General features: G+C 35.3%; 2 protein-coding genes across 2 annotated transcripts; both read right to left on the bottom strand.

Annotated features, from left to right (window-relative positions):
* Window positions 1-15,106: 15,106 nt before the first annotated feature.
* On the bottom strand, window positions 15,107-15,908 carry LOC120156237. Its single transcript, XM_039167619.1, has 2 exons — window positions 15,730-15,908; window positions 15,107-15,620 (listed from the first exon to the last, which is right to left on the bottom strand). The coding sequence occupies exons 1-2, from the start codon at window positions 15,906-15,908 to the stop codon at window positions 15,107-15,109; spliced, it is 693 nt and encodes a 230-aa protein (XP_039023550.1).
* Window positions 15,909-18,353: 2,445 nt separating this feature from the next.
* LOC120156073 (fasciclin-like arabinogalactan protein 15) lies at window positions 18,354-22,143 on the bottom strand. The gene is made up of 3 exons (XM_039167485.1): window positions 20,837-22,143; window positions 19,350-19,476; window positions 18,354-18,629 (listed from the first exon to the last, which is right to left on the bottom strand). Exons 1-2 carry the CDS (start codon window positions 22,119-22,121, stop codon window positions 19,400-19,402), a joined length of 1,362 nt encoding a protein of 453 aa, XP_039023416.1. The 5' UTR covers window positions 22,122-22,143; the 3' UTR covers window positions 18,354-18,629; window positions 19,350-19,399.
* Between the last annotated feature and the right edge of the window lie 509 nt (window positions 22,144-22,652).

Raw genomic sequence — 22,652 nt, 5'->3', positions numbered from 1 at the left:
AAGTGTGAAAAAATTGAAGTGGAGAAGAAGAAGAAAGAAATAAGATTTTAATTATCCAAAAAGAGAGAGAAGATTTTGAGCTTTGGTAGAATATTTAGGAGAAAACAAGTAAATTGGATTTGCTATTTTAAATTTTTATTGAAGTAATATTATATTTATAGTTTTGTTTTAAATTTTTTAATGGTATATTATTAATATAATTGTGATTTTACGCATGTAATTTCGATAGATTTTGAGCAAAAAAGAAGGAAAAAAATATTTGGAGCTTTGGTGAAACATTAGCAAACAAGTAATTTGACTTAGTTTTTAATTAAAATATGTTTATTATATGTATCCATCCATCCATTATTATTTTAAGTTGTTTAGAATCTCGAATTTAAATGGTATGTCTTAATTTTGTTTAGAACTTTAATGGTTTTCAAGTAATATGTTTCTAATATATTTTTATTTATTAGTTGAAATTAAGTACATTAGTGGTATATTTATTTTGTTTTAATTATTTTTGTTTAGAACTTTAATGGTTTTAAAGTAATATGATTTTTAATATATTATTATTTATTAGTTGAAATTAAACACGTTAATGGTATATTTATTTTGTTTGAAATATATATATGTTTTTAAACATGCAGAGATCATGAGTAACAAGTTTCTGACTATTGTATATTATAATGGACAAATTATGAAAACTGACATTGGGATTGTATTTGAATTTGAAAGCCCTATGAACATGATCTTTAATAAGGACAACATGCTTCAATAACCGAAGGAAATGATAAAAATGAAAATTGAAGCTGAGATTGGTGGTTTACGGTACATATAGAAGACATGTCACTATCCATTTAGATATTTTTGCAATATCTCTTCGAGATGATTGGAAGCATGATTGCAGTACATGAATTAATAAATACTCAAATTATTAAGCTATATGGTCAGGTGCGTGGGATATATGATGTTCTCGGCTCATCCAGAAATGTATTTGGAAATTCATCTCAAATGAATTTTGGTAGTGGGATTGAGGACCAGACATATCAGTTTAGAAATAATTTTGTCACGATGGAAATTGGGACATCGAATGCATTTCATCCATATGACTAACTTTCGACATGCGCAACTATTGATCTGATGATATTGAAGTTGAAAACCTTTCGGGTCAAAACACTTGTCGATTTTAACGATGATAAAGAAGAGGATCTCGATTTAATTGGTGATGAACTTAGTGATAACCCTATTTTTGATGATGGTGAATTTTTATTTTAGTCGGTGACGCTATTATATTCTATTAACCTCTCGCTCACATGAATTTAATAGATTACAATGCGATGAGAGTATATTTGTTTATTTGTGGCATCTAAAATATTGTCACTAAAACTTACATTTACGTCACTATTTATATTTAGTGACGATAACTTCCTCTTGTATCACCTATCCGATGCACAATGTAATATGACATACAATGAACAAATATATATTTCCAGTTAAGAACACATTATCAAGTTTCACACGTTTGTGAATCAAATAAATAATATTGTTCTCAAGCTTCCCACATATGAGTGAATCAAATAAACAATACACTTTTGGAATGCTTATCAATCATACGAGGTAACATAGTTTCAAAAACATTGCAATCATGTTGAATTTCATAGTGAAAGACATACAATTCAAACAACATTACATATAAATGTTTAGCACAAGTGAGAAACACCCCTAGAATCGCGAAGATTAAGTCCATTGACAAGTAAAAATTTTTCAACAATTGACTATTAAAATAACGAACCAACGCAATCAAAATCTACGATCCGATAAAAGATAATCAGTGTTAATAATTTGATTACCAAATATTATTCTACTTAAAATAATTCTAGTAATAATAATATTAATAGTAGTAGTTGTAATAATTGTAACAATAGTCATCTTAATAAAAATCATAACAATATGAATAATAGCAAGAATAAATCAACTAATAGAAGCAAGAAAATAGTTCCACTAATATTATATAAACATGTGTATATATATATATATAATATAAAATATATTTTCAAAAATGATGGACCAAAGACTTGTCTAATTCTACGAGAATGATATGTAAGCAGGGTATTTCAAATGATTGAAACTGGATATATATATTAAAACTATTTTTTAGTTTTTCTTAAAATGCATTAAAAATTATAAAAAAAATATTAATTAAATATAAAAAAATAGAGACGTTAATTAAAACAAAAGAACTAGATCTGAATAAACACTGGAGAATCCCATGGCGCAGCGGAAACAAAACTCGACGGTCTCACCAGCGATCTATATACGATAAAATCGAAAACAGGAGGAAAGAGATACAATTACTTACATTGGGTTCCTTGAAAAACAACAAGATTGCAGCAATGGTAATAGTAATCACGAACGATTTGAATTGCAAGCCTCCACGAAAACGTCTCAACCTCTAATTAGTTCACTCGATTGAGAGCAAATATTTTTTTTTTACTTTTCTCAAAAAATCGTTTTGAGAAAATTGTACAATTTAATATTTGCTCATTTCAACCTTAGGGTGTGACCCTGTAGGTTATTGTAACATTAGTAGTAATTATTAGAATCATTCTAATTATTACAAACAATGAGTGACATCTAGCAATATATCATTGTTACCTAAGTTACAATAAATCATGATTTGACATATCATATTCGTGACCGACTCTTTTATGTATTACAACTAGAATAGACACAAGTCTTGGAATAGTCACACTTGTATAAATCATCTATTATTTCTTGATATCTAGAGTATACTATAATTAACGAATACTTTGTGATATCTCATATCAACTTATTCGAGTATGACCATGCATTTCTAGTCCCACTCAATCAAGTGGCCTCTGATATATTTCCTATTATGTATGAAGGACAAATCATATCTTAATCATTCATATCCCACTACATATATCGAGATATGTTCAATATCAGTCTTTATAGTGCATCTAGTTACGAAGCATGTTTAACAATATCAAAACATGCAACAATATATGTTGAAATAGTAATGATATCAAGTTTTAGGATCGTACATATAGTCATCACCATGAGCAATGTTGTAACTATCACATAATAATTTAAGACATATGCTCATAGTGGGTCAATTCAATATGTTATTATCTAACAACATATTCATGCATCGATTCTGACATCTCTATGTCAATGATAATTTATTGTCATCAATCAATAACACGTTAGTCTTAAATATATTATTATTGTCCATACCCGTAATAATATTCGACTAAGGATATTTAATAATAATCATATTATCATATGGATTTTATTATCTTTCAGTTTATGTTAGACACGTATATTGCTCGATTGCAAAATTATGTATGAGTGAGAGTGTTTAAGGTTGCTTTGTTATCTGCTTCGTTGTTTGGGGATATTCTACCAATATCTATTCTTTGGGTAGGCTTTTGGCAGATTGAGGGTTGATATAGTGAAGTTATGTGTGTGTACTTTCTTATGAAGAGAAGTTGTTCTGGCTCTAGGGTCGGATTCGTTAATGTTATTGGTTTTGCGAGTGATATGCTCAAGGAGTTAGTGTCTCCAGATTTGTTTGAGTTTGGTGAGTGACTGTTAGGGGTTGTGGAGGGTTATGGCTTTGATCTTGAGGTTTTTCGTGGTTTTAAGAGGAGCTGGAGTAGTTTGTTTTAGTATTAGGTTGATTTTTTGTTAATCTGTATTTCTGTGGCTCTAGTTTTATCGGTTGCCAATATGTTTTCTGGGAATTCTTCAGTTATATGTTTTCTGGTTGGTGGTGGTTGTCCAGTGGTCTGTGCTTTGGTGGGTGGTTTCTGTCTCTTGTTTTAGTTATCTGCTGTGGTTTGATCATGTGCTGTTGCTAGGAGGAGGCGATAGTTTTGGTAGTTAACAGAAGGGGTGTGGCCAATTAACAGAAGGCAATGTTTTGTATGGGTAAGGTAGAGGACGATAGGCGGTGTTTCAAGTACGCGTGATGCTCTTCTTGCGGAAATTAGGAGATTGGCGGGTGACTGTAAGCTCCTTTTCGAGCTTCAAGGTTGCTTTTTATTTGTTTATGGTCAGCATGTCTCGAGGCTGATTTTAATATGGTTAATTCTAATGCTTCGCTATGCCAGATGAACATTAAAGCTTGTGTATTGGGGACATCTTGTATGGGGTTGGTGGAATGTGAGGTGGAAGGGTGGGATGTGGCCAAAAATAAAATATCCAAGGTGCACCCTTTTTAAATTGGATTGGTCCTAATTTCCAGCTTGTGCTTGCTAGTGGTGGGCTCCAGGTGCTTAATGGTGTAGTGGACGAGGAACTGGTTTATGTGTGTGAGGAATTGGGATTTGTTTCGAAAGTGATGGTGTTGTAAAGTTTGGAGCATATTGAGTTTTCTGTCCCAGTTCGTATGCTTCTCCATGTCCCATTGTTGGTTCTTCTTTTCATGTTTTGGTGTTGTTAAGGCTTTCTTATGTACCGGTTTGGGGATTATTGTAGGGCTGGGGTTTGGTGTGTATGTTTTAGAAGTTTATGTGTTCTATGTTCCTACCACCTCAAGGTGCACTCTTTTTCCTCCATTTAGAGTTAGCAAGGATTTTTTAATGAGGTCCTTGAGGTGGTGTACTTTGTTCCTCTTTATACAAAGTACCCTCTTTCAAAAACAAATGTTAGACACGTATATATAACTGAAAATAATAGTAGCAATGCATTTATTTAATAAAATCGGTAAATAAAATGTGTCCATACAATCATCATATAGTTGGTCTTTAGGCATACTCTAACATAAAGGTGCCAACATATCATGTTTATCGAATCATAAACAATTTCGGTTGGAGAGCAAGGAATGTTAGTCGTGGCACTGAGGCGTTGCTGATCATCATGTTTATCGAATCATAAACAATTTCGGTTAGAGAACAAGGAATGTGAGTCCTGGCACCGAGGCGTTGCTGATCAAGGAGACTTGGATGCTTGGGTCACGAATAAATGATCGAATGGCGATGATGGAGGGCTGGTTCGTAGCGGCCGCAACTAACTCGGGAATATGTAGTTTTGAGAAAATATTTGAGCGGCTAAAGAAATAGGGATTTGGAATATAAAACAGATTTATAGAAAATTAAACGGTTAATTTGCCAAGGAAGCCGGTCTTCTTTCTAGGGTTTTCAAAATAGCACAAGACTTCATAGACTCTAAATAATTATGTTATAAAAATTTTGAAAATTTTAAGCATCTTTTTCAATTTTAATAATAATTGATATTTTTATTATTATTAAATATTTTTTAAAAATGCACACAAAATAAAATATTTTAATGTTCTTTAATTTACTAAATATATTTTTATAATTTTAATAATTTTTAAATATTTTTATAGCATTGTTAATATTTAATAATTTTGTTTTTAATTAAATTTTTTAAAATTTTCAAAAAAAAATAATTTAATAATTTATAATTTTAACATACTTTTAAATTAATAAACTTTTAAAAGATTTTTAAAATACAAGTAAAAATTTATATAAATTTCACGTGACATCATTAGAGTTTGTCATGTGACGTACTCTAGTGTGTTACTACATGTCAGATAAATTGAAAATATTTAAATTTAATTATAAAAATTGATCAAAGATATTAATTGATATAATTTTATAATTTGAAGACTTAATGACTTTGATTTCTCAGTACGATAATTTAATTGAGTGCAAAATAAAATTGATGGGTTGAATTATTTTTTTCAAATGTTTAAAGTTTTTTGAACCCTTATAATTAATATATTATCCAAAAAAGGTTTGTTATATAATATTTTTGGAACACAACTTTGAGAAAAATAGTAGGAGCGGTTTAAATTATGAGCATAAAATTAAATACTTTTAAATTGACACTAATAAGATTTTGAATTAGTATTTGAATCGTGCTTTGGTGATCACAAAGTACAATGACAATCACACATGTTTATAAAATTCCATCTACCAAGACCATCGATAATTGGACTCGAATATAATATGTCAACACATGAATATGTTGGTTGAAGCAAATCAAAGGGTTCTCAATTCAGTGTTACAAGCATTTATTAATAACAAGTTTGGATATCAAATAAAATAGCAAAGTGTAACACCAAAATATCAAATTTGGGAGAATTGAATTTTATACGGAATCACCGAAGTGGATAACCATTTGTTTTGAAATCATTACTCATATTTATCATAATCCATTCATAATTAAAAACATAAATCGTTTAATTTTTACAAAACAAGGAGCTCCCCAAAATAACATCTCAAAACATTCAAGTTTAACGAAAAGAGTTACGACTTAATTATACACAAGGTCTATGAAATACGTGTCTTTTGAAATAACCGAGATGTACTCTAAAGCTCAATTGAATATGGAATTCAAAATCTAACGATAAGCTCCTCGAACTGACACCCGAGCTACGAGCTCAGTGCCACACAAATAACTCTATTATACTACATGTATTCACCAAAAGAGTCTGCTAGCAACTATAGTCATGAAGCAACGAAATGCATCAAGCATAGATCACAACAAAATATCGTATACTTTCGGAATACGAAGTATAGTGACATTGTCATCTAATAACTAAAGTGCTACATAATTGGTACTAAAGTGCTTTAGCAATGATTTGGAATTGCATTAGCACTGATTCAATACCCCAAATGCATTTGATGTTTTAAGCAAGCCTTATGGTATTGACACTCCCGAATGGAGTATCGATTCTACTCTCTTAAGGTATTGATATCAACCTAGGTATCGATAGCAAATTTGAATTTAATGTTTAAGAAAATAATTCATTATCGATACCTCTACTTAGAGTATCAATACTTCTATTTTTGGGGCATCGATATTGCCCAAATATCGATACCAAAATTGACTACTTGAATTTACAACTTTACGATGGTATCAATTCATTTCCCTTGGTATCGATACCCTATGTATAGAGTATTCATACTACCTGACCAAAATCCCTTGACTTTGGCTTTTTAGACGAACAATATTAGTATTGTTCGTCCAGTACCGATACCCCAAACCCAGAAAACTCTATTTTATTACGAAAAAGTCACTTCTCTCTTACCCAAACCCTCATAAGTCCCCCAAATGTTACTTAAAGCTTATGTGAGTTAAAGACGATCATAATACGTCATTTTTTATGCATAAGAAACATCAATACACCCAATTTCCCCATGAACAAAAAATTACTCATTATGCACTCATGCACTCATACAAGCAAGCAACCTACACATGATGATCTACAAGCATTATAGACGAGTTAATAGTGTATTACCTTGATCTTAGCTGCTGGGAAACACCTCAAGGTAACCTAAGTGTAAACTTTTCCTTGTTCTTTCCTTTGGAGCTCTCTCCAACTTCTTTCACTAATCAAATCAAAGAAACAAATTACTAACTTACTTGAAGACTTAAAAAGAGTAAAAACACGATTCTTAACCCTTAGAAATTAAATGGAATCATTCAAAAGCCCGAAAAACCCTATCATGGACACCATTACCAAACTTTGAGATGCTAGGTAGGGAGGAGGTTATTGTCACAATGCCAACACAGAAAAGGTTATGACCCTCTAGACAATCCTTTAGTGCTCGACATCGAGACGAAAGTTAAAAGGAGTGGTGTTCTTCTATTTCCTTCATCTTCTTCACCGTTCTTTTCGCTTCATTTTTCTAGTGGTGTTCCTCCATTAACAAGCCCAAAGGAGTGACGAGCTAGGCGTCCGAGAGGAACTAGCGAGCTAAGCCAGTTTGTGGTGGTCGAGGAGAGATTCAGCAGTGTGCGTAGAAGGTTTTTTCCTCCTTCCCCTTTTCTGTTATTTTTCATTTGATATGGGTTGAAAGAAACGAATGATTTTTATGAATTACTTCATGGATGATTCAAACCCCACCATAAACTAGCTTTATTTGGTGAGAGTTCACGATGGATATTTAATTTTTATTTCAATGGATGATTACCATTTTCTATGATTTTTTTTGTTTTTTTATGATGCTTAATGTCCTAAGGTTATAGGTGTAATACCCTAAATATTGAATTAGGGACTTTATTGAAAATATTTAAAAAGATGAGGATTTATTCGGAATAATGATAAAAGTTGAGAATGATTTGGAATAGTGTTTAGACTAAATTGTATCGATTGATAAAGTAAGAGGGCACTTTAGTCTTTTAAGAAGTTGAATAAATTTAAATAGGGGAAAAAGAGGAAAATAAAGCATTTCTCTTCTTCTTCTTCTTCTTCTTCTTATTTTTCTTCTTCTTCATCTTCACGTGAGTAGTGCACTCCTCCATGATATAAGATAAACTTCCATTATCTAGTTCTTTCTTTAAATTATGGGTTGCTTTGGTAACATCAAGTGATAGGTAAGCTTAATCAAGGATTAAAGAAGGTTAAAACTATGAAATGGAGGAAATATGAGAAATTTTAGAAAACGAGTTTTGAAGTGATATGTTAATATATGAGTGTTTGCTGATGTTTATTGGTAGATTTGACTTGTCAAAGAGGTAATTAAGAGATTAGAAGCATTGGATAACATTAAGAACATATTAGGAAAAGTGGTGTGAATCTTAGAATTGAATGTTCTTGGAAGAGTTTAGATGTTTTAAGAAACTAAATGAAATAAAGTTAGTATGGATAGGTAAATAAGAGCTTAATGGTATTGTATGGTGTAAACATACTGAAATTTGATCCCATTTGGGTTATTTTCGGGCTGAAAAACTGGAAATTTTGGGCATGGGTATCGGTACTGATAGAACAGTACTGATACTATAGGCTTGAAACCAATAGAATCTGTTGAGTAGTATCAATATCTATTCAAGTGGTATCAATACCAAGAGGGGAGTATCGATACCATGAGGATGGTATCGATACCATTGAACATCGAATGCAAAAGTGGTGTCTGTATTGTGATAGAGTATCGATACCATAGCATAGTAGTATCGATACTATGATGGGGGTATCGATACTAGTGAATCAGAAATGTTAAAAATATGTTGATATTCTTATAGAAGGTTAATAATATGTACTCTTGAATAACTTTTGAGTATAAATGTTAGGTAATACACTAACAATTGATATTGTACATGTATTTAATGGATGCTTGAGTAGATCGAAATCAAGCTCCAGAGTCAAGAAAAACTAAAGGCAAAGGCAAAGTATCAGAGTGATCAACTTTGTATTTTAGGTATAATTGCGAGGCAATCCAGGTGAGTACAATTAATTATGTATATATATGTTACGGTAGTCATAGTTATATTAATTATTAATGTAAGAATGGTGATTACCAAATGACACTAAGTGTGCAAAGTTAAGAAATTCATACTAAGTGTATGAATTTTCGTATAGGGCACTTCGTGTGCTAAAATGATAAGAAATTCAAACTAAGTGTATGAATTTCCGTATTTGGTACTTTGTGTGTTAAATGATAAGAAATTCATACTAAGTGTATGAATTTTTGTATTGGGCACTTTGTGTGCTAAATGATAAGAAAATCATACTAAGTGTATGAATTTCCATATGGGAAATATATGTGTATAAACATAAGAAATTCATAATAAGGAAATGGCTTTTTATATTGTTAATGGGTATGCAAACCACATAGATTTTAGTGATGATTGATAAATGACGGTATTAGCACTATCGATGTAAACCATAGAGTGTTTATTGAATTGAAAGAATCTCTTGATGAACCACCGTATAGGCACTATGTGTACATCTTAATAAATGAACAAGAATAAGTTGGTAAATTACCATGTAATCACTAAGGGTGTAATTGTATAAGGGTTATAATAAATTAAAAGAGAGTTAATTGATATTAAAAGTAAGTATTAGAGTTGAAACTATTCCAAATAAAATATTAATGACCTAACTGTGCATTTGACATAAAGGTGTCAATTATGCCAGTTAGATGAAAGGCTAAGTGTCTTTGAGGCCTAACTGTGTATTTGGCAGAAAGGTGTCAATTATGCCAGTTAGATGAAGGCTAAGTGCTTTTGAGGCATAACTGTGCATTTGACAAAAAGGTGTCAATTATGCTGTTGAAAATATTTTGATGTTTCGATATAACAAATTAATTTAAATGAATTTTAAGATTTTACAAAATATTTTCAAAGTATATTCGATGTAATTATTCGAATATCAAAATATTACTCCAAGTCTTTCAAAGTTCATTTTAATCCTTACTAAAGTGTAAAATTGTGTTTTATACTTAAACTATTTTAAAACAATTTTACAAAGTATTTCGAACCGTTTCAAAGCCAAGAAAAATCAGATTGTCCAGGGGGTACAGATTCCCCCCAGGGGGAACAGATTCCCCCCCAAGGGGTACCGATTCCCCCCTGTCTAACGGTCAAAAACATATTACACTTAGAGAACCGATTCCCTATGAGGGGGTACCGATTCCCCCCACGCTCCAAGCTGTTTTATTAATTGTTTCTCATCTCCAAACGGCTCCAAAACATCCCCAATGGCTATATACGACTTCAAACACATTCCAAGCTATAAATACAACCTAAGGACACTTGAAGATTTAAGAGAACAACTATCCAAGCAATCAAACACAAGAGAAGAGTTTTTCATTCTTATTTCATCTTTCTCTTGTATATATTTTGTTCTTGTGAGCTCAATCTTGTAAACACCTACCTTAGAGAGGTTTTCTTGTTTACATTTCTTATCCTTTTGTAAAGGGGAAAGGTTCTAGCTAATCCCGTGTAAAAGCTAGGGAAAGGTTCTAGTTTAGCCCGAAAAAACTAGGGAGTTTGTAAGGTTACTCTTTATCCTCAAAAGAAAGAACAAATTAGTGAATTTGTTGGAAAATCCTTGTTGAGGAGCTAAGGTAGTGGACGTAGACTTTGATTGAGAAAGTCGAACCACTATAAATCGCTGTGCAATTCTCTATCTTTCAATCTCCTTACTCCATAAACACAAAACCGTTTCGACCCCTCTTTGCAAACCGTTATGGTTGTCGATTCGAGCTTCCGAAAATCCTAACATATGCCAATTAGATGAACGGTTAAGTACCGTTGAGTAAAAGAATAATAGCCTAGTTGTGCATTTGACAGAAAGGTGTTAATTATGCTAGTTAGATGAACGATTAAGTACCGTTGAGTAAAATAATAATAGCCTAGCTGTGCATTTGACAGAAAAGGTGTCAATTATGCCAGTTAGATGAATTGTTAAGTACAGTTGAGTAAAAAAATAATAGCCTAGCTGTGCATTTGACAGAAATATGTCAATTATGCCAGTTAGATGAACGGTTAAGTACCGTTGAGTAAAAGAATAATAGCCTAGTTGTGCATTTGATAGAAATGTGTCAATTATTCCAGTTAGATGAACGGTTAAGTACCGTTGAGTAAAAGAATAATAGCCTAGCTATGCATTTGACAGAAAGGTGTCACTTATGCCAGTTAGATGAACGATTAAGTACACTATTGAGTAAAAGAATAATAGCCTAGCTGTGCATTTGACAGAAATTTGTCAATTATGCCAGTTAGGGGAACGGTTAAACACTATTGAGTAAAAGATGAACGGTTAAACACGGTTGAATAAAAGAATAAAGGAATTTTAATGTATTGTGATATGAATGGTGCATAAGTGATATGAAGGGATGATATATATATATATATAATGTTTAACAATCGATAACTAGTATGAATGGATGTTATAAGGAAAACGTAAACGGAATAAAATGGGCATGAAATGATGCCCAAATGAAAATAAAACGTAAACGGGACAAAATGGGCATGAAAGGATGCCCAAATGAAAATACAAAATGGTGTATTAATAGTATTTAAGGCACTGCCATAATGATTATAAAAGATACATGATCAATTGTCATCTTGGTGTGATACATGTGTAGTACTTTCACATTAAATGTACATAAGGCAAATAAAGAATAATGGGGGGAAAGATACAGAATAATATGTATGATAGACATATTAAGGATAATTCCCTTGATGGTATGAAAGAATTATGGGTTAACTGAGAAGGACTTAACTAGTTCTTATGAATGATGTAATTAAATTCTTCATTCACTATTCATAAGATATTGTCGTATAATTGTAATATCTTTACAGTATTATGTCTCACTAAGTAAATACTTAACGTGTGTTTATTTCACACGTAGGTAAAGACAAAGATTGGTTGCGTAAGGAATGTAGCAGTAATAGCAGCTTTCATCAATTAAAGGTTGACTCATCAGTAACATTATGACAATCTTATTCATTTTGAGAACTTAGTGGCATGTAATTAGAATTGCCCATCCAGCTCAGTTGGTAGAGCGCAAGGTTCTTAACCTTGTGGTCGTGGGATCGAGTCCCACGCTGGGCAATTCATAATTCTGACTGCCGGAGGTCTTCCACAGAAGTTGCTCTCAACTTGGCGTTGGGAGCAGCCTACTACCTTACCTCCCCCTCATCCCATTACATATGGGAATAGGGTCAGCGAATATAGTTGGCATGTAATTAAACTATAGTAAATATTTTGTAATGTACTTAAGTGATAGTTTAAGTATGTTGTTTTCTATAAATATCATATTTTGTAGTTGTTCAAATTGAAACAAAATTTTATGGGTTTTCAAATGATATTAAGTTTTATAAAGTAATGTGACCTCTATATCTCGTGTACGGAAAGGTATATGGGATATGGGTGTTACAGTATGAGCTATGAGAGTAGCATAAACAATGGGTTTTAGATAATAACTAAGCCTAATCCACTTTTAAACAAGGCTAGGATTTCAAACGACTAAAAGTAGTGCTCGGTCGATAGGGTAGATGTTAGTGCGAATATTGAATGGTATTGCCGTGACATATTCTTTTAGACTGATGAGATCCATGCACATGCTAACCTCAATAGGTATTGCCATGGCATTCTCAAACTGTCGAGTCCCTTGACTAGAGATAGCATAGGGCACTTTTAGTAAACTATGTCGGGTAAATAAAACATAGAAATGCGATCATCTTGAGAGGTTAGTCTTAAGTTTCCTAGTGACTCCTATCATTCATTCCCGTTGCAGCTTGTTGTGTGAGGATTATCAAACTATCATTTATTTATTGTTTTATCATTTTTTATTGGCTTGACATTTTTATCTTTTTCATCATTATACTCTGCTCTATTTTTCCACAACATCACTGTTTGTTATCACATCACACTATTATTTCATTCTCACCAATACATATTGCCTTGACATTTCTCATTGGTACATATCATTACTAACTATACTTAGAATAGTGCTTTGCTTTGGACAAACTTTATAATTTCCATCAATCCATGTGTAGACGATACTCACTCATCACTTTATTACTTGAGCGATTGCGTATACTTGCACATTATTTACGTATAATTTTATAGTACTCGCAAAAAGCGAACAACAACCTTTAGGAATCGTCACTGTTTGCATAAAATAATTCATAATAGTTAAAATAGTGGCTCTTTCAAGAGTAGCCCTTCCTGCCATTGAAAGTTTGGTCGCATTCCAATTGTTAAGCTCTTTCCTAACTTTATCAATGATGAACTGAAAAGTGATTCTTGTGACTCTTTTGTGGAATAAAGGCATTAGTTGCCGAGATCTTTAGGCAATTGGAATCCTAAGGAACTACAAACGTCGAGGGCCTCATTATCAGTGGCCTTTTTAGAGAGGAAGATTCTGGTCTTACTGGAGTTAACCCGGTGCCCAGAGAATCTACTGAATCGGTCCAACATTGCCCAAATGAGATTGCTTTGGCTCGGGTCCACCCTACAAAAAAGAATTAAATCGTCAGCAAAAAATAGGTGAGAAGAGGAAAGCCTCCTCTAGAGAGACGCATAGGCTTCCAAAGACCCATATCCATGGTATAATGTATGTTGTGAGCAAATCTCTCCATGCACAGGACAAACAGGTACGGAAAGAATGAACATCTTTTTCGGATGCCCCTAGTCTGCTTAAATTCTTTAGAAAGAATTCTGTTCCACAGAATTTGCATTGTAGATGTCGAGACTGACTCCATGATGATACGTCTGATATTATTCGGGCATCCCATATCAATAAGAGAGTCTTGAAGAAAATCTCAACCAACTCGATCAATAGCCTTTTCCAAATTGAATTTGACAGCCATCCATTTAGTTTTCCCCTTTTTGGTTTTCATAGAATGGATTGCTTCTTGAGCGATGAGGATATTGTTTGTAATACTGCGACCTGCAATGAAACCTAGGAGTAGTAATTTTTGGAAAAATTACTTTGAACCTGTTAGCAATAATTTTCATGACAAATTTATACAAAACATAACAAAGACTAATCGGCCTCAAATCAGCAAAGGAAGTCGGGTTATTAATCATAAGAATAAGGACAAGTAAAGTACTATTGAGTTCAGGTTTGATACGGTTACCGTTGAAGATCTCTTTTACCCACATGCAGACTGAAGGCCCCACTGTCGCCCACTGGTTTTGAGGCCATCTTTACACGGAGACTTGAGAGGGTTCATGTCAAAAAGGGCTTTTTTTTAATCTCTTCATTAGTAACTTCAGCATCCAGACTTTCCACATCGCTAGGTGAAAGGGAGGGAAACATGCCTCTGATCGGGAATTGACCGACTCTATTACCTTCATCACGGTAAAGCTTTGCAAAGAATTCGGTTGCTTCCGTGCGAAATTCATTTTCATCATAGCACCAATCACCATTTGCAAAGCTTGAATCCGATTCGCACGTCTCCTAGACGTCGTCTGATTGTGGGAGAATTTCATATTTCGGTCTCCCTTCAACTCCCAGGTGCTTCTAGATTTTTGTTGCCAGAAGGACTCCTCACGATCCAGAATTTCCTCAAGTTTGTTTCGAACTTCCATCTCCTCGGCAAGAAGGTTCGGGTCATTTCTAATAGCGAGCTTGCTTTCAATGTAAGTGAGCAGCTTCTTTAAAGCGCGCTTCTCCTTAAAAATGTGTCCGAAGACCTCCTTGTTCCAAGTATTGAGATCATTAGCAGGTTTCAGATCACGGTCCGAAAACGTGATAACGCTCGTGAAATAAGAGTTTCGTCGCCGTCCGGGTTACCCACCACACCCGTAATAGCGCCCGCGACGGCCACAATAGAGCCCATGACGGCCATAATCACGGTAAATCCGAAATGATCGAAAATACGATTGTGATCACGATTTAAAACCCTGATCATTAGTACTATTACTCAGAGAGTTAATGATATTACCTTCACTGTGCCAACCGCCACGAACGAACTGATTGAAGTCCAGATGCGTAGTCCAACTGGCAAGGAACCGAAAGGGTTTAACTGTCTGGGATAAAAGGCGGTTCGAGGGCTGGAGAAGAATCGGAAGATGATATGATTTGAGCCGAGGGAGGTGGATGACCGAGGCTTTCGGAGCAAGCTCTGTCCACTTCACATTGGCTACCATGCGGTCGAGTCGTTCATAGATCATCCCACGATTCCAAGTAAATCGAGGACCTTTAAAACCCAAATCACGAAGATGGTTTTTGTCTATAAATTCTTGAAAGTGTTTGCACCCATTCGTTCTAGTGGAACCCCCTCTTTTCTCGGTATTGGAGAGAATGGCATTGAAGCCTCCCGCAAGAACCCAGGGCACACTTATGTTATTATGACCTTCATTAAGATCCTTCCAGAGCGCTTTCCTTTTGTTCTTCTTTGGGCTACCATAGCAGCCAAATTGTGACTTTAGTGTGGATGAACTGGGGATGTGCCGCCACTATGGATACAGAGATAGTTTCGTTCCAAAGCAGCCAAATGTCACCCAAAAACCCCGCAGTTTCAACTCTATAGGATCTGGCAAAACGAGTGCGGTTGATGGCACTATCGGCTTTACGCCCACTAATACGGGTTTCCAACAAGGCTAACATATGAGGCTTATGGTCCTGAGTATACTCTTTAAAAGATCGGAGAAAGCGATGACTTCCGCAACCCTGACAATTCCACGTCATTAATTTAAAATCCGTAAGGAAAGGCATAAGAGAAGGGACCTTATTGAGTGTTGTTTATAGCAACGACATTCTGCTCCATTGCATCACTGGGGACTTCAAGATGTCCTTGGATGCTTTGAATAACGTTAGCCATGGCGTCTCTAGAAAGAGGTCCAATTTGGGATTGGCTACGGATTTTAATCCCTTTATGTCGGATCACATATGGGGACGCTCTACTTCTCGATGAAGACACTCGTCGACTTTTGGATTTGGCTTGATCATTCTGAGTGTTAGCAGTTTGCCCTTTTTTAAAGATGATGGCCGTATGAGTTGAAGGGTTTAGGGTAGTCTCTGACTGCTGTCCCTCAAGCCCAAGAGAATTGTCAAAGATTGGGTTCGTACTGGAAGTAAATTTTGAACCATTCAGCTGAACCATCTCACTGTTGGACGGCTCAGCTGCTTTACTGGAAATGCTAGTTTGCATGGCTTCATCTACGTGATTTTTCTGCATGGTAATAGTAACTTTGTCATTAGTTATGGGTTCTCAATTGGAAGCAATACAAACTGGCTAGAGCTTTTGTGGCTTGTGGGCCCCGACTGCATAATTGGTGCCTCCTTAGATTTAGCATGGTTAACTTTCTCCTTTCCACCATTATAGGAAATCCGATTGTGATTGCCAACGGGATTGGAACCCAGCTCAATTTGTTTTGGGTTATTAATTGCTGCATTAGGAGTCATTTTGTTTCCATCAACATTTCTGGAATGTTGTACACCAGGAGCGATGCTTTGATTTGTTTCATGTTCCTCCTCGTTTTGGACTGGGGTCGTTCCATTAGGACTTCCGCATTTAGGGCAGAAAATCGAGATCCTTGATTTTTAGCTGGTTTGTTCTGCTCCGATTTCTTGGTCACTCTGGTGGGATTCTTTCGGCGTCTTCGATCGACAACCATCCAGGGACCATAGGGTGAAAATTTCTTAATTTCCAACTCCTTGTTGGCACTATTGTTATCAACGTCGGATTCATGATCACACCGGAGTCACTGACCATTTGAGAATTTTTTGAGGTATCAGTATGATTGGCAACAACAGCTTCGCGGTTAGTGGTGTGAGCAGTACATGCCTCCCTGAAATGTCCGAAACGACCACATTCGAAGCAAATGAGTGGAAGATTTTCATACTCAACTACCTGAACCTTATTCCCCACCACCATCTTAGAGATCAGGGGTCGTGTGAGGTCAACGTAAACGGCCACTCTGGCGAACTTCCTTCTGTTGCTGGCGTGCTTATGGAAATCCAGTTTAGCCACTTTTCCAACCAGGCTACCAATACCAGTGAGAATCTTTTTATTTTACAAGTATTCTGGTAGTCCAGGGAAACGGATCCAGGCAATGACCGTCTTAAGGTAAGTTGTGACGTACTAAATCCATTGTCCATGGCTGCATCGTCAAAAACCGGCCATAGATAATCCATGGCCCTTCGGCTGTTACTTTGACAGTCCTCCTCAGATTGAAAACGCGCGAGATAGTATTCGTTCTCCAAATCCATCAGAGTGAATGGTTGGTAGGGTCGCCATAGAGCATACGTTTTGTTGTTGAGGGCATTCAGACCTATATTCCTTCCCAATAGCTTGAGAAATCACTGTTTTCGTCATGGTTGCTTGTAAGAGTTTGTAGTCTAAATCAGAAAATTTGATAGACTAGAGACCCATCTGAGTGCCAGTAATAATGTCATCATCTGCAATGTCGATTTCATCCTCAGGAATTCCGTGAGCGTCACTATCTTTGGATCCATCTTGAGACTTCCCGGCCAGCACTGCCGCATAGGACATCCCGTGTGAAGCTTGCACAGACGATTCCATTACCGTGTCTTGAAGAGGGATCTCCTCTCTTTCTTCAAATCGGACTTTCTTTGTGACCACAGAGTCGGTCAAAGTTCCACTATCACCATTGGAGGTTTCAGAGGACATCAATGCCCGCTAGGTTTCCCATGCACGCATATTTTTTAACACTTGATGAATTATCTCTATTGAATTAGGCTCTGACAATTTATCATTTGCTTTATTTGTTGCCCCTGAATTTTGCCATTTGTTAAATTCTTTTGCACATATATTTCTATTAACATTTTTTATTTATTTTATTTAATTATTAATATTCGATTTATTGATCAATTATCTCGAATAAAATATTATATTATTTTCTTTTTATGTTTTGATGGTTCTAGACAAACAAAAGGTTCAACCAAATTACAAAAACAAATGGATCAATCAAAATTCATTTGCAAATTCAATTTGAAGCATTGTTGGAGTATTCACAAATGAAAATTAATACTTACAATTTCATTTTCTTAAATGGTGAATAAAAAAAAGGAATACATTTATATATTTATTATTATTATTATCCCACATATAGAATATAATACGTAGTATATCTTTTTCATAGTATTAAGTGGTATAGCCTACATGGTGGGCTTCTTCACTTCCATCTACACAATAAAACCCCTCAGCCTTTCCCTTTTCCTTGCCCTCCACCGCCGTCGCTGCTTCCACCGCCACTTACTACCACCGTATTATTACACAGATAAATTGACGGAATACGAAAATCTTGTAGATACCAACAACCAACCAGGGTGATCTTTCTGCTTCCTTTTGAAGCACAGAACATAGAAAGAAGAAAGAAGGTAAAACTACAACCCTAATGCAGAGACATCTCATTCAAGGACTTTATAAACTATGCTGGTTCACCTGCATTTGGATCGGTAATTGAATAAATTAGTAATCATGGGCAATCTTTTCCTTTCCTTTCTCTCCTTTGCTCTTTTTTATTTGGGTTTAGTACCCAACTATCACTTTTATTCCGTTTTATTCACTTAACTATCTTTTGTTTCATAATCATACCTAATGTTACATTTTGATTTCATTTCTCAGTAACGATGTGACACGTCAGCATCATTGTTAATTTTTTAATGGTGGGTGATCAAAATGAAACCGAAACGTAATGTTAAGTATGCTTTTGAAACAAAAGATAGTTGGGTGACTAAAACGGAACAAAAGTGATAGTTGGGTACTAATGTGTAGTTTACCCTTTTTTTGGAAGTGGAATAGGATACATGGCCTGAAGAAAAAGTTAAAAGAAAAGAATAAGAAAAAGGAAAGCAATATTAAATAATGCAGAGATGCTATAAAGATGGACTGATTCTGTTGTTGACCTTTAATTTAAAATCATATGGTAAAGCACAAATGTATTGTATGATGCTGACATTCAACCACATTTTACCAGGCTGTGTAGGTAGCAGGATTGAGCTGTAAGACTTGTAAACTAACGTAATCCGATGCTGGTACTGAGGTTAAATTCATATATGTTACTATATTTCATTCGGAAACTCTGTAAACCAGTCGAGCTGATCCCGGAATTCAATTTTGACATGGTTGCAGCTTATAACATGCAGAAACGAGGAATGTACCTTTTTCGTCGTTTGAAGTTTCGTATATCGTGTGGGAAGCGATGGTGTTGTGTTCATAGTCGGCAGGTGGTGAAACGAGAATCCTGTCCGATCGCCTCGAGCATTTGGCATGCAACTTCAAGCAACTTCCCTGTCAAGAACATTTAGGCTTATTCAATATTAGGCCGTCCCAACCATGTTTCTCATTTTAAATGAGGAAGATCAATTGAAAGCTACACACCAACTTCATGAGAACAACTACTCATCTAATACACGTATTCGATACATCGAGTATACCTACATCGAGCATATACATGATTTCTAAAGTAACTAATATCGTAACGAATCTCAACCATTGGATTAACAAAATGGCAGGTAATGGTGAACAAAAAAGATGTTGGAATGATAATTTTATAGGAAGAAAACAAACATGTTAGTAAAGAAATGGTGGTGGAAGCTATTTTCTACAACGAAAACAAGTCAAAGAAAATTATATTGTTGTTATGCTGCAACTTTCATGCTCGACTAACCAACTAATTCCAAAGCACCAACCGCAAATATATATATATATATATATATATATATATTCCCTTACCGACACTTCAATTTTAATTTGGCATCACTTGACTCATCAAAACTCTTAAAGACAGCTACAGATTCCCATACTTGCTTAAAATTTTGATACCCTAAACCTTTAAATCAAAGATTGTTGTATGCTTAAACACTCAATTCAAGCCCTCTCGAATGTTATAACAATAATGATGTCAATCGAACTAAAAACCGATCATCGAATGCCTCCAACTATGTCCCTCACACTCATATGTCAAGCAGCATTCATATATCGATATGATCCTTTAAATATATGAACAAATTTATAAAAACGAAATATATCGATACTGAATACATACTCGTATCCGACACGATAATTACTCGTAACATAATAAAAATATGTAACCATAAATTTCCATCCCAACAACCAGGTTGATGTAAGGCTAGATAACAACTTCAAGTCTTCTAGTTAGTCGTATGAAATTGCAATAAAAATAAGAGAATAATAAGAGGTTAACTTATTAATTAATTAATTTAGAATAATGATTTCAACAGAATTAATCAATCAGTTTCTGAAAGAATAAAACTATACATTAAATTTGGTTTTTATTTTATTTTTGAATTTTATTTTGGTAAGCTCATAACATCATTTCAGTTGGAGCTATTATAAAAATGGTTAAATATTTTTGTTCTTTATATGCTAACTTATGATTAATATTTTTTTATATTTTGAACAAATATTAATGGAGACAACAAAAACAAACAAAGAAACGGACAATTCTACCCTCTAAAACGCACCGACAGTTTTCTAATTACCCACCAAATATTCCCCGGCAACCAGCGTTGCCGCCGCCGCCGCCGTCACTATTCTCAAACCCCCAAATCAATGGATCAACGATATACTTAGCAGTCAATTTAATGTAAAATATTGATAATAAAGATAATGGAATTTAGTAATTTACCTCTTCTGGGTTTAACGGCGGCAACTTTGATGATTTTCTTTTCCTCCTTAGCTTTCTCCTCCGGCGGGAAAAGAACGCTGTCGATTCCCTGAACGGAGATCCTTCCGTCGGTGTAAATGTCGGGATCGAACAAATACGCAGATCCATCGGTATGGCCGAATCTGACAGACCCATCGGCTTCCTGGGCCAAAACCTTATGCGGCAACCTCAATGTATCGTACGACAGTTTCCCGAATCTCCTCACCGTATTGTACATGCTTTCCTCGGTCCGGTACTCGGGGATTATATGGTAATATATGATTTGCTCCGGCGCTCCCGGTTCGCTCAGCTGGTCCGTCGTTAGCTTCGCCATTGCCTCGTCGTTGGGTGCTAAAACGGTTAAAACGTAGCCCTCGGAAACCAGCCGGCCCATTTCGGTGGCAAGCGACGTTAAGTTCACTAAAATGTCCGCCATTTCATTGTACCCGCCGTACTGTAACAGGGTCTGTATGAAATCTTTGACTTGCCTCATCCCGTTGAAATGATGGTGGGGTCCGCCGGGTCCCGGTGCCGGTGCTGGAGCTAGTGACGGGCCTGGGGCCATGGCGCCGTAGATTGGAAGGACGGGCGGCGCGCCGGGGTTGACGGGAGGGGCTGATTTTTTCAATCGGTGGGTTCTGGGATCGACTTCCGGAGCTCCTTCCGGTATGACGGCGGAGATTGAACGGAGGCTTCTACGGTTGTTGAAATCTTGTTGTACGGATCGGGGGATTAAGAGCTGTTCAATGCCGTGGATGACTCCGTCGGGGCGGTTGATAGCGTTGGGGGTAATTAGTTTAGCCGTACCGATGAATTTTACACCGGACGAATCGTCGCCGGTGAGTTCGACTCGGTGGTTCGATAAAGTACGGTGGTGGGTTAACGCCGAATTCGATTTCGGATCGATCTTAACGGGCACAACGTGATAGAGCAAAAGAGTTTGAAGAGACTTGAGATTACCAGGCTCGAGCAAGAACCGCTTGAACTCCGGGTCGAGATCCCGCTCCAGAGCTTCATTTTTGGGAGCGAAAATGGTGATATTGTGTTTGCCCACAGCTTCTTCAAGGGTCTGCAATAACAAAGCCTTCTCCACCAACTCGGCAAGCTCAGTGTAATGCGAGTCCAACAGAGCCACCAGGACCGAGTTGGAATTGATCTGACCCGTGTGATTCGTCGCCGGTGAGGTCTCTTGCAATGCCAATGAGTGCTTTGAACATGAAATTTGAAGAAGAAGGAGGAGGAGGAAGGTGAAGAGCTTGGAAGCCATTACTGATGACCAGAGAGAGAGAAGAACTCCAAACTAAGTTACCGATTTAAAGAGTATTTGTAATAAAATGTTGTACATTTCATAATTATTTTTTCGCCATTAATGTATATATTATGACTATTAACAAATTGGATTGATATTATCGTTCTATAATGCAAACCTGTTATATCTGTTTTGAATTAGTCAATCAATACATTGAGTATATATAGTTAAATTAAAAAACATCTATTTTTATTTTTAATAATATTATCAATATTTGATCTATTAATCGTTTGATTCGAATCAGATCATGAGAAGACTCGTAGAAACGAACTTTCTAACTTCATTTTTTTCTATTCACAATGTTAAATTTTGAATTTACACACAAACCAAATTATCTCAGTAGTTAAACAGATGACTATTATCTCTAAATATTCTAGGTTCGAATTTTAACAACTATAGGATATTAGAGCGTTTACGACTGATTATTTATTTTTATTTTTTAAAATGTATTATAAATATTTGTTTGTAAAAAATAATTACCCCATGGGT

Source organism: Hibiscus syriacus, unplaced genomic scaffold (genome assembly GCF_006381635.1).
Source record: "Hibiscus syriacus cultivar Baekdansim isolate YM2019G1 unplaced genomic scaffold, ASM638163v2 tig00111213_pilon, whole genome shotgun sequence".
NCBI classification, from domain to species: domain Eukaryota; kingdom Viridiplantae; phylum Streptophyta; class Magnoliopsida; order Malvales; family Malvaceae; genus Hibiscus; species Hibiscus syriacus.
Note: the sequence above shows the minus strand (reverse complement) of the source record. Positions and strands in the feature narration are given on the sequence as shown.